General features: G+C 36.8%; 1 protein-coding gene across 1 annotated transcript; it reads right to left on the bottom strand.

Annotated features, from left to right (window-relative positions):
* Positions 1 to 2554: 2554 nt before the first annotated feature.
* LOC111874009 lies at positions 2555 to 3205 on the bottom strand (the record flags this gene model as incomplete). Its single annotated transcript, XM_023869109.1, has 1 exon — positions 2555 to 3205. A coding segment is annotated over exon 1 (651 nt), but the record flags the coding sequence as incomplete, so codon positions are not given.
* Between the last annotated feature and the right edge of the window lie 10084 nt (positions 3206 to 13289).

Genomic DNA, 13289 nt, shown 5'->3' with positions numbered 1-13289 from the left:
GTCTTCTGAATTCGGTAAGCCACGTCATTTATCCGGGTCACTACTTTGTAAGGACCTTCCCATGATGCTTGTAGTTTCGGCGATTTCCCCTTTCTGCGGGTTGGGCGATAGAGCCAGACTCGGTTGCCTTCGTCGTAACCTGCGGAGTTGGCCAGTTTATCGTACCGAGTTTTCATCCGGTCACTGGCAAGCTTCAGGTGTTGCCGGGCATAATTTTGGATGTCGTGCAGATGATCCACCAAGTCTGCTGCATAGTCGGTTGAGGGTTGTACTCTGTCTGGGGGTACTCCAAACAGAAGGTCGCAGGGTAGCCGTAGTTCTCGTCCGAACACTAGACCAGCAGGCGTCAGGCCCGTAGTGTCGTGAGTGGATGCCCTGTACGCTAAGAGAAAAAGAGGGGTAACCTCTCATCCCAGTCCCTTTGGTGGGATGAGATGACCTTCCGCAAGTGCTCCTCGATGGTTTTGACGTAGCGTTCCACCATGCCATCCGACTGTGGGTGCAGGGGTGTGGTGCGCGTCTTGCTCACTCCCAGGCGTTGCAAAACTTCTTTCAGTAGATGAGACTCGAAGTTACGGCCTTGGTCACTGTGCAACTCTCGAGGTATGCCGAAGCGGCAGAAGAAGTTGGCAACCAGAACTTCCGCTATTGTTGAAGCCTCCTGATTCGGGATGGCGTACACTTCCGGCCACTTGGTGAAGTAGTCCATAGCGATCAGTAAGTATCGGTTTCCTTGGTCGCTTCGTGGGAAGGGCCCTGCGATATCAATGGCTACTCTCTCGAAGGGAGCACCGACATTATACTGGTGCATTTGCCCACGATTCCTGGTCCGCGGCCCCCGACTGGCTGCACATGTGTCACACTGTCGACACCATTTCTCAACATCGGTCCTTGCTTGGAGCCAGTAGAATCTCTGTCGAACCTTATTCAGAGTTTTGTTGACACCGAAGTGACCTCCTGACGGTCCACCGTGCAGTTCGCTCAGAACGTCCTTCACTCTGCTCCGAGGAATAATTACCTGGGCTACTTGACGTCTTCCGGTGACGGATTCCCAGTCACGCTCTAGTACGCCGTTTCTCACAGCGAGCGATTTCCACTGGGCCCAGTAGCTTTTGTACGTGGGACTCCGATCCGCGATGTCCTGCCATTCCGGTCGTTGGCCGTTCTCTACTTCCTGTAGAATAGGTCCTATGTCCGGGTCTTTTAGCTGTTCCTCTCTTAGGGTAACAGGGTCCCAGCCGGCTGCCGGTAGGGTTCCAATAACGCGTATCTGCTTTACCTCTGCCCGCGTCTCAACTTTGTGGCAGTGCGCACATTGCTCTTGGCAGGGTCGTCTAGAAAGGGCGTCGGCGTTGTTATGTTTTCGGCCCTGACGATGCTCCGAAGTGAAGTTGTACTCCTGTAGACGCTGTATCCAGCGCGCTGTTTGTCCCTCTAAGTTCTTGAAACTCATAAGCCAGGTAAGCGCAGAGTGGTCCGTTCGCAGATGGAACTGTTGTCCGTAGAGGTATTTGTGGAAATGTTCCAGTGTCCTCACTATGGCAAGTAGTTCTCGACGGGTGACACAGTAGTTTCTCTCTGCTTTGTTTAGCGTCTTGCTGAAGTAAGCTATGACACGCTCTTTTCCGTCCTGGATTTGAGAGAGAACTCCTCCAATTCCGACATTACTTGCATCTGTGTCCACAATGAATTTCTCTCCTGGCTGTGGGTAGGCAAGAATAGGGGCAGCACATAGGGCACCCTTTAGCGTTTGAAAAGCGGCCTCCACTTCTGGAGTCCACTGGAAGGTTCGTTTCTCTTCCGTTAGTTTCGTTAGTGGCTTCGCAATGTTGGAAAACCCTGAAATAAATCGCCTGTAATACGCGCATAGTCCCAGAAAGCTTCTAACTTCATGTTTATCCTTCGGGGTCGGCCATTCTCGCACGGCTTTCAACTTCTCCGGGTCGGTGGATACCCCTTCTGGTGATACAATATGCCCGAGGTATCGGACCTCTTCCTGCAGGAGTTTACACTTTTCCGGGTTAAGTTTCAGACGGGCTTCCCGGAACCTCTCGAACACTTTCCGTAAGTTGAGCATGTGCTCTTGGAATGTGCGGCCTATTACGATCACGTCATCCAAATACACAAGGCATGAATCGTACGTGAGCCCTCGTAGGACTGTCTCCATTAGCCGTTCGAAGGTTGCCGGGGCATTGCAGAGGCCAAAGGGCATGACTGTGAACTGCCATAGCCCTTGTCCTGTCGAAAACGCTGTTTTCTCTTTGTCGTCTGGGTGTACGTCGACTTGCCAATAGCCACTCTTTAAATCGAGAGTTGAAAACCATTTGGCTCCGGCCAGCGTGTCCAGGGTGTCGTCAATGCGGGGTAGCGGAAAGCAATCCTTCTTGGTGACGTCGTTCAGCTTTCTGTAGTCCACACAGAAACGGAGCTCCCCATTCTTTTTCCTGACCAAAACGACCGGGGACGACCAAGGGCTGTCCGATTCTTCTATAACACCCTGTCCTCGCATGTTGTCAAGCATTTCCTTCACTTCTGCTTGTTTTGCCAGGGGTACTCTCCTCGGTGGCTGTCGAATTGGTCGGGCTTCTCCCGTGTCTATGCGGTGATAAACTCTGTTTGTTCTTCCATAATCTTCGTTGTCTTGTGCGAAGATATCCGCGTACTCGGACACGAGATCCTCTAACTCTTGAAATTCTCCGGGGCTTAGGTGTGGCTTGGCCGCTGTGGTCACGTCCGCTAATTTCGGTGTTAGACCTGGTGCTGGTGGCCGCCCCACCTCGGGCAAAGCCACGAGTGTTACTGGCTCACAGTGCGCCAGAGGAGATCCTCTCCTGAGCTTTTGGTCCTTTTGGGTAACATTCATGACCCTCACTGGTACTTCTTGACAGTCCTGAACTAGGGTCCTGGCCACGTAAATTCCTTCAGGAGGGTGGGCCTGGGGGCTTGGTTCTACTAAACCGTTCTCTACTCCCAGATGATTCTTCATTTTAGCCATCACTATTCCCTCGCTCCGTGCGGGTATCACATGGTCTTTTGCCACTACTAAGTTAGAAGGACGGGGTCCTGCCCCAGGACTCCATAGCGATACTTCTTCTTCCGCCAGACGAAGAGTTTGGCGCCCTATATCCACTGAAGCATCATAGGCGCGTAGTATGTCCAGTCCCAGGATGAGCTCATCGGTGATATTCGCGACGAAAACCCACATCGTAATAGGTTGGCGCCCTAGGGTAAGGGTCAACAGAACTTCTTTCAGTATGGGCAGGGATCCTCCAGACACGGTCTGTAGCGAGAAATCTGGATTTGGCTGTCTTTCAGGCCATCCGGCGGCGACATCCGGTCTTACCACCGTGACGTAGGCTCCAGTATCCACTGTCACCTGACACGGCTTATCACCGACCCATCCCCGGGTGACCAGACTGGTGTTGGCTTTCTTCGTCATGTAGATTAGTTCGTAGTGTGGGGGCCTTAACGCATATGCCGGCGTTCGCCCATCTCCGCCGGCCGTCGCTCGTTTCCCGGCGGTTGGTCCTTTCTCCAGCTTGTTTCCCTGTTGTTTCTGGGTCGCCATTCTGATTTCTCCGGCGATTCCCGTTTATTTCTTGGAGGTCCTTCTTTTCGTTCCAGGTGCTGTCTATTGTCATCTCCTCCTTGGGTGGGGAACGATCGGAACTTTGTGCTATCTCCGTGAGGTCTGGCTGCTACCAATACCGCCTGCCGCTCTAACGCTTGTAGGAGGGCCTCGTTTACCGTCTTCTCCCCTCCGAGCCGCAGCTGGAACTTTATATCGGCATCGCGGATTCCGTATGCGAAGGCTTTTCCTGCCTCCCTTCATATGTGGTCAGCAGGTAGATTTTGGTAGGCACGACGGGAAAGGAGTTCAATGGCCGTGGCAAAATCTTGCAGGGATTCTCCAGGTCTCTGCGTCCTCGTTCTTAATTGGCAGTGGTAAGCACCTTCAAAAAGCAGCTGCAAAATGTTGGTCCCCGAAACGGTCCTCTAGAGCCTGAAGTGTTTCCTCATAAGTCGTATTTTCCGGAATGCCGGGCAGTATTTCCGCCGCCCGACCCTTCAAGGCAGTAATTAATTATGTCGATTTTTCACGCTCCGACCATTGGTTGTGTTCGGCCACGGTCTCGAATTGTCGCCGGAACACACTCCACGTTGAATTCCCGTTCAATGTCGGTGGCTGAGCTGTGCTCGCGACGATCGTTGACGTATTTCCCCGCTCGGCCTTCATCTGCACTATGTCCAACTGGGCCTGGAACTCGCGTTTGGTTTCGTCAATTGCTGCGCAGGTTTCGTTGTAGGTTTTCGTCAGGGACACTTCCATCTGCTCAGTTATTTCTGACCGGAGAGTCTGTTTATCGTGTTCAACGATTGCCAAGATGTTTTCAACTCGATGTTGGATATTATCATCCAACTCTGACCGCATAGATCGCATTTCGGCCTTAATTTCTCCCTTGTCGGCCTTCCAATCGGCCTCCACCTTTTCTTGGTAGGCGTCTAATTTTGTCAGCATGAATTCGGTTTTTTCTGGTTGACGTCTAATTTTGCCAGGAAATTTTCTCTGTCTTTCTTTCTATTGGCCTTCATTTCTTCTCGGTCGGCATCTGCTTTTACTTGGTTAGATTTCACGTTGGCGTCAATTCTTGTCAACATTTCCATCTACTTTTCCATGTCCATGTTGTAGCAGTAAAATACTCAATGCACAACAATCTGTTAGTGGCGTGTTTAATTTCGTTACACTTCTGACACCAATGTAACGTGTTTTGCGTTACTGAAGACGTCGTAGAGATGGTTAATTGTTTTATTGAACAATCTACAAATCACGGCTACAATTAATGGTAACAATGTTATGGGTTTCCACACTTTACAAACCCTAGAACAAAATCTCTTAATACTCTCTTCAAGAGTCTTCACGTATTAATATCGCGGGAGCTATACAAGTCTCCCTGAATTACACACTCCGAATATAACTGGTGATCACTGGTTATCGCACACGCGTCTGTAGCTCGTAACATGCGAATTGAGAACTCGTTGGTAACGCACTGACTGGCTGACCGTCACAGTACAACTGAACTGTGAACAGCCTTCGCTGCTCCTTATGTAGCCTCGATCGGACAATACGGCCACGTAATAGGCACTTTTGTTGCCTGGCGCTGTGTTGCTAGCAACGCTAGCAGTAGTAACCGCTGTTACAACCGTAACAATCCTGTTGCGTCACCGTTACATTACCGTGCGGAGGAGGGGGAGGGGAGCGCTGACTCACCCGCCGCGTCACTGCTGGTTGGGGGGTTCTCCTTTGCGCAACATGTCACAATAATATCAATCCGAATTGACTCAAATATCCCTAATGTAATGTAGAAATCGTCAACAATTTGGACAGAATTCCATTTAATAAGAAAAAATCTTTCACATATTGTCTGTAATTACTTATATTAACGTGAAATCGTGAAAGAATATTCGGAAAAAAAATCATAAATTAGCTTGAGTTCGTTCATAATTTGGTTAATTTTATTAATTAACTTGGATTTACTGAATATTTTATTAAAATTCATTAAACGATATAGTAATTATCAGAAATTTGAAGAAATTTTTAAACTTAGGATTAAATCTTTTATAAATTGGTAGAAATTCTTTATTTTAACGCCAACATTTCAAAGAGTTTTAGGTTGAAATTATATACAATTCTTTGAATTCATTAATTCTTTGAATTAAATCAGACAACACGAAAACAAAAATCAAACATACATGACGACGAACAACATAAAACAAAGTGGGCCACATTTACATATAGTACAAAAGAAGTGAGAAAAGTTACAAAACTTTTCAAAGACACACAGATAAAAGTAGCATTCCGCACACGAAACACAATAGGAAATATACTCAAACAAAAACCACAATTAGATAAATACAATAAAAGTGGCATATACCAAATGAAATGTGTAGATTGCCCATTGAAATACATTGGGCAAACAGGCAGAACATTTAGCACTAGATATAAAGAACATATACATGATATTAGAAATAATGATAGCAATTCCGGGTACTCAAATCACATACTAAATACAGGACATGCATACGGAACAATAACAGACGTAATGGAAGTTGTAACAACGGGAAAGAAGGGCAGACATTTAAATACATTAGAGAAATACCATATATATAAAATAAGTAAGAAAGGCTTACACATGAATGATACACACATAGAAACACACAATCCCATATTTCAAACGATACACGAAATCTACACAGACTAACGGTACCTCTCTCCCCCCACTACCCATTCCCCCCTACACTCACTAACATTAAACACAGCACACAATACAGCAGACAGCACACGTAGTACAGACAAGCAGCGGCACCCACACAAGAAGACTACATTAAGTAAGTACAAATAACAATATACACACGCAAGAAAATATTACGTACAAAAAAAAAATATTACGTACATAAAATAATAATATGAATATTTGTATATTACAGATAACACCTGTACAGTGTGAAAACAAGAACTAGCCGCTCCAGCACTTAGACGTAGGGCGAGTAACCCTAAGAATTTTAAATTTTAAATTTAAAATTTAGTGAAAAATTTTAAAAGGTTTTAAAACATCATAACTAAAGATTTTTAGAGTGCTACTACAAGAATAACAAATTTGACGTGTGCAACATAATCTACATACCAGACATATATCAACGATGTAGACGTTGATAATACGAAGAATGTGACATTGTGTTTTTAAATGTTAAATTTTAGACTGGGTTCAGTGTGGCAACAACGTTAAGAATATACACCTGATGATGGCCGATAGAGGCCGAAACATGTAGTGTAGAAAGAACAAGATCAAGGACATATAATATACATTGTTTGCACTTGGGACGGAGTTTGTATCATTTATCGTGTAGAGTGCAACAGGATGCTTAAATATAATATAATATCAATCAGAATTGACTTAAATTTCCCTAATGTAACGTAGAAATCGTCAATAATTTGGAGATAATTCCATTTAATAAGAAGCAATCTTTCACATATTGTCTGTAATTCCTTATATTATAGTGAAATAGTCAAAGAGTATTCGGAAACATACAATTAAAAATAGTTTGGGTTCGATAATAATTTGTATAAATTCTATTAATTAACTTAGAATTACTGACCATTTTTTAAAATTCATTAAATAATCTAGTAATTATGAGAAATTTGAAGGAATTCCTTAAATTAGAGTGAAATATTTTATAAATTGGTTTAAATGCTTTATTTTAACGTGAAAATTTCAAAGAATTTAAGGTTAAAAATATATAAATTTCGTTGAATTCGTTAAAAATTCAATTAAACTTCCTAAATTTAACTTCGAATCGTTTTAAGTTTCTTTAAATTTCAGGAAATATTATGATAAACCTTCGAAAAGCCTGCTACAATTCCAAAAATTACTGCATAATCTTTCACAAAATAATTGATTTATTTATTTTAAGTTGAAATCGAAAAAGAATATTGGATAAATTATATGAATTTGGTTTAAGAATTTCAAAATTAGTTTAGTGTTCCCTAATTTTTTCATAAAATCCTTCATAATTTCATTAAAATTATTTAATCCTTAAATATCGTCAAACAATTGGATAGATTTCCATAAATAAAAAGTGGAATCTATGATAATTTGTTGAAAATCTTTGAATTAAACTGAAATCTGAAATAATTGTTGATAACAATTTCTTAATTTCCTTGAAACCTTTCAAAACCTGGTTTATACTCAGTAAATTTAACATAATATCAATCAGAATTGACCTAAATATCCCTCATGTAATGTAGAAATAGTCAATAATTTGAACAGAATTCCATTTAATAAGAAGAAATCTTTCACATATTGTCTGTAATTCCTTTTATTAACGTGAATCGTCAAAGAATATTCGGAAATAAGAAATTCATAAAATAGTTTGAGTTCGTTCAAATTTGTGTAAATTCTATTAATTAACTTAGAATTACTGAACATTTTATTAAAATTCATTAAATGATATAGTAAATGTCAGAAATTTGAAGGAATTCCTTAAATTAGAGTGAAATCTTTTATTAAGTGTTTGAAATTCTTCATTTTACGTGAACATTTCAAAGAAATTTAGTTTAAAATTATAGTCATTTCTTTGAATTCGTTTAAACTCAATTAAAATTCCTTAAATTAACTTCGAATCGTTCTAAGTTTCTTAAAATTTCAGGATATATTATGTAAACCGTCGAAAAGTCAGCTAGAATTCCCAAAATTTGTGTGAAGTCTTTCACAAAATAATTGATTTTTTTATATTAAGTTGAAATCGAAAAAGAATAATTGGATAAGTTATATAAATTTGGTTTAAGAAAGTCAGAATTTCTTTAGTATTCCTTAAATTATCATAAAATCCTTCATTATTTGATTAAAATTATTTAATCCTTAAATATTGTCAAACAATTGGGTAGATGAAGAAAGCAGTCTTCTGGGATTTGGCACCGTGTATATATGGTGTTAACCGACGTTTCGGATTAACGTATCGCCTCCATCTTCAGGGTAGAAGAAAAAATATATAAGAAATCTGCAAGCAAACAGACCGTGAGAAGCGGTAAAAGCAGACTGTATAAAAACACACAGCTATGTAAGAGCAGTGAGGGAGAAAGTGGAAGGGCAAGTATACAAGTTAAACAACAGTGCGGGAGGGGTGGGGGAACGGAGCTAGGACAAGCGAGATTTTTGTGTAGGGGACAGAATGGCAAGGTTGAAGGCTGAGCATCACCCTAGAGCTGAGGGGTGGGAGTTGTTATGTTGGTTGGTCATGGCCTGTGTGGCCTGGATCTGGCGTCATATCCCGGTGTGGGGTTTTTAAGAGAAATGACTCCAGATCCAGGCCACACAGGCCATGACCAACCAACATAACAACTCCCACCCCTCAGCTCTAGGGTGATGCTCAGCCTTCAACCTTGCCATTCTGTCCCCTACACAAAAATCTCGCTTGTCCTAGCTCCGTTCCCCCACCCCTCCCGCACTGTTGTTTAACTTGTATACTTGCCCTTCCACTTTCTCCCTCACTGCTCTTACATAGCTGTGTGTTTTTATACAGTCTGCTTTTACCGCTTCTCACAGTCTGTTTGCTTGCAGATTTCTTATATATTTTTTCTTCTACCCTGAAGATGGAGGCGATACGTTAATCCGAAACGTCGGTTAACACCATATATACACGGTGCCAAATCCCAGAAGACTGCTTTCTTCATCTACCCAATTGTTTGACAATATTTAAGGATTAAATAATTTTAATCAAATAATGAAGGATTTTATGATAATTTAAGGAATACTAAAGAAATTCTGACTTTCTTAAACCAAATTTATATAACTTATCCAATTATTCTTTTTCGATTTCAACTTAATATAAAAAAATCAATTATTTTGTGAAAGACTTCACACAAATTTTGGGAATTCTAGCTGACTTTTCGACGGTTTACATAATATATCCTGAAATTTTAAGAAACTTAGAACGATTCGAAGTTAATTTAAGGAATTTTAATTGAGTTTAAACGAATTCAAAGAAATGACTATAATTTTAAACTAAATTTCTTTGAAATGTTCACGTAAAATGAAGAATTTCAAACACTTAATAAAAGATTTCACTCTAATTTAAGGAATTCCTTCAAATTTCTGACATTTACTATATCATTTAATGAATTTTAATAAAATGTTCAGTAATTCTAAGTTAATTAATAGAATTTACACAAATTTGAACGAACTCAAACTATTTTATGAATTTCTTATTTCCGAATATTCTTTGACGATTCACGTTAATAAAAGGAATTACAGACAATATGTGAAAGATTTCTTCTTATTAAATGGAATTCTGTTCAAATTATTGACTATTTCTACATTACATGAGGGATATTTAGGTCAATTCTGATTGATATTATGTTAAATTTACTGAGTATAAACCAGGTTTTGAAAGGTTTCAAGGAAATTAAGAAATTGTTATCAACAATTATTTCAGATTTCAGTTTAATTCAAAGATTTTCAACAAATTATCATAGATTCCACTTTTTATTTATGGAAATCTATCCAATTGTTTGACGATATTTAAGGATTAAATAATTTTAATGAAATTATGAAGGATTTTATGAAAAAATTAGGGAACACTAAACTAATTTTGAAATTCTTAAACCAAATTCATATAATTTATCCAATAATTCTTTTTCGATTTCAACTTAAAATAAATAAATCAATTATTTTGTGAAAGATTATGCAGTAATTTTTGGAATTGTAGCAGGCTTTTCGAAGGTTTATCATAATATTTCCTGAAATTTAAAGAAACTTAAAACGATTCGAAGTTAAATTTAGGAAGTTTAATTGAATTTTTAACGAATTCAACGAAATTTATATATCTTTAACCTTAAATTCTTTGAAATTTTCACGTTAAAATAAAGCATTTAAACCAATTTATAAAATATTTCACTCTAATTTAAGGAATTCCTTCAAATTTCTCATAATTACTAGATTATTTAATGAATTTTAAAAAATGGTCAGTAATTCTAAGTTAATTAATAGAATTTATACAAATTATTATCGAACCCAAACTATTTTTAATTGTATGTTTCCGAATACTCTTTGACTATTTCACTATAATATAAGGAATTACAGACAATATGTGAAAGATTTCTTCTTATTAAATGGAATTATCTCCAAATTATTGACGATTTCTACGTTACATTAGGGAAATTTAAGTCAATTCTGATTGATATTATATTATATTTAAGCATCCTGTTGCACTCTACACGATAAATGATACAAACTCCGTCCCAAGTGCAAACAATGTATATTATATGTCCTTGATCTTGTTCTTTCTACACTACATGTTTCGGCCTCTATCGGCCATCATCAGGTGTATATTCTTAACGTTGTTGCCACACTGAACCCAGTCTAAAATTTAACATTTAAAAACACAATGTCACATTCTTCGTATTATCAACGTCTACATCGTTGATATATGNTCTGTAATTACTTATATTAACATGAAATCGTCAAAGAACTTTCGGAAAAATAATATCATGAAATAGTTTGAGTTCGTTTATAACTTTTGTAAAATCTATTCATTAACTTAGAATTACTGAACATTTTATTAAAATTCATTAAATGTTATAGTAATTATCAGAAATTTGAAGTAATTTTTAAAATTAGAGTGAAATCTTTTATAATTCTTCCTCTCAAAGCGAACATTTTAAAGAACTTGAGGTTAAAATTATATAAATTTCTTTGAATTCTTTTAAAATTCTTTTTAAATTTCTTAAATTAACTTAGAATCGTTCTAAGTTTCTTTAGATATAAGGAAATATTACGTAAATCGACGAAAAGCCTGCTAGTATTCCCTAAATTATTTTGAAATCTTCAACAAAATTATTGATATATTTATATTAACCTGAAATTGAGAAAAAATTTTTGGATAAATTATATGAATTTGGTTTAAGAATGTCAAAATTAGTTCTATTTTTCCTTAAATTATCATAAATTCCTTCATAATTTGATTAAAATTATTAAATCCTTAAATATCTCAAACAATTGGATAGATTTCCATAAATAAAAAGTTAAATCTTTGACAATTTGTTGAAAATCTTTGTATTAAACGGAAATCTGTAATAATTCTTGGTAAAAATTACTTAAATTCCTTGAAACCTTTCAAAACTTGGTTTATACTCGTTAAATTTAACATAATATCAATCAGAATGAACCTAAATTGCCCTAATGTTATTTAGAAATCGTCAGTAATTAGGACAGTATTCCATTTAATAAGAAGAAATCTCTCACATATTGTCTGTAATTCCTTATACTAAAATAAAATCGTCAAAGAATATTCAGAATAACAATTCATAAAATAGTTTAAGTTCGTTCATAATTTGTGTAAATTCTTTTAATTAACTTAAATTACTGAACATTTTATTAAAATTCATTAAAAGATATAGTAATTATCAGAAAATTGAAGGAATTCCTAAAATTAGAATGAAATCTTTTATAAATTGGTGAAAATTCTTCATTTAACCTGAACATTTCAAAGAATTTTAGTTTAAATTATATACATTTCGTTGAATTCGTTCAAAACTCAATTAAATTCCTTAAATTTACTTCAAATTGTTCTATGTTCCTTTAAAATTCAAGGATATATTATGTAAATCGTCGAAAAGTGTGCTAGAATTCTCAAAATTAATGTGAAGTCTTTCACAAAATAATTGATATACTTATATTAACTTGAAATCGAGAAAAATTATAGGATAAATTACATGAATTTAGTTTAAGAATGTCAAAATTAGTTTTGTATTAATTAAATTATCATAAAATCCTTCTTAATTTGATTAAAATTTATTAAATTCGTTCATAATTTGTGTAAATTCTATTAATTACCTTAGAATTACTGAACATTTTATTAAAATTCATTAAATTATATAGTAATTATCAGAAATTTGTTTGAATTCCTAAAATTAGAGTGAAATCTTTCATAAATTGTTTGAAATTTTTATTTTAACGTGAACATTTCAAATAATTTAAGGTTAAAATTATATATATTTCGTTGAATTCGTTTAAAATTCAATTAATAACCCTTAAATTAACTTCGAATCTTTCTAAGTTTCATTAAATTTAAGGAAATATGATGATAAATCGTCGAGAAGTCTGCTAGAATTCCCGAAATTAGTGTGAAACCTTTCACAAGTAATTGATATATTAAAATTAATTTAAAATCGAGAAAATATGATAGGATAAATTATACGAATTTAGTTAAAGAATTTCGAAATTGGTTTTGCATTCCTTAAATTATCATAAAATCCTTCTTAATTTGATTAAAATTAATTAATCCTTAAATATCTTTTCAACAATTGAACAGATTTCCATAAATGAAAAGTGGGATCTTTGACAATTTGTAGAAAATCTTTATATTAAATTTAAATCTTTAATTATTCTTGGTAAAAAAATCTTAAATTCGTTGAAACTTTTCAAAACCTGATTTGTACTCGTTAAATTAACATAATACCAATCAGAATTGACTCAAGTATCCCTAACGTAATTTAGAAATCGCCAATAATTTGGACAGTATTCCATTTAATAAGAAGAAATCTTTCACATATTGTCTGTAATTCCTTATAATAACGTAAAATCGTCAAAGAATATTCAGAATAAACAATTCATAAAATAGTTTGAGTTCGTTCATAATTTTTTTTTTTATTGTTAATCAGCAATCAAAATTTCATTCTATAAGCTAATGGTCTGTTTGGTTCGGTGTCTTGATGAGGAGTCGTCCCGCGACGG

This window comes from Cryptotermes secundus, unplaced genomic scaffold (genome assembly GCF_002891405.2).
Source record: "Cryptotermes secundus unplaced genomic scaffold, Csec_1.0 scaffold1077, whole genome shotgun sequence".
In the NCBI taxonomy this organism is placed as follows: Eukaryota; Metazoa; Arthropoda; class Insecta; order Blattodea; family Kalotermitidae; genus Cryptotermes; species Cryptotermes secundus.
The sequence above is the reverse complement of the archived record's forward strand: the minus strand, read 5'-3'. Positions and strand labels throughout refer to the sequence as shown.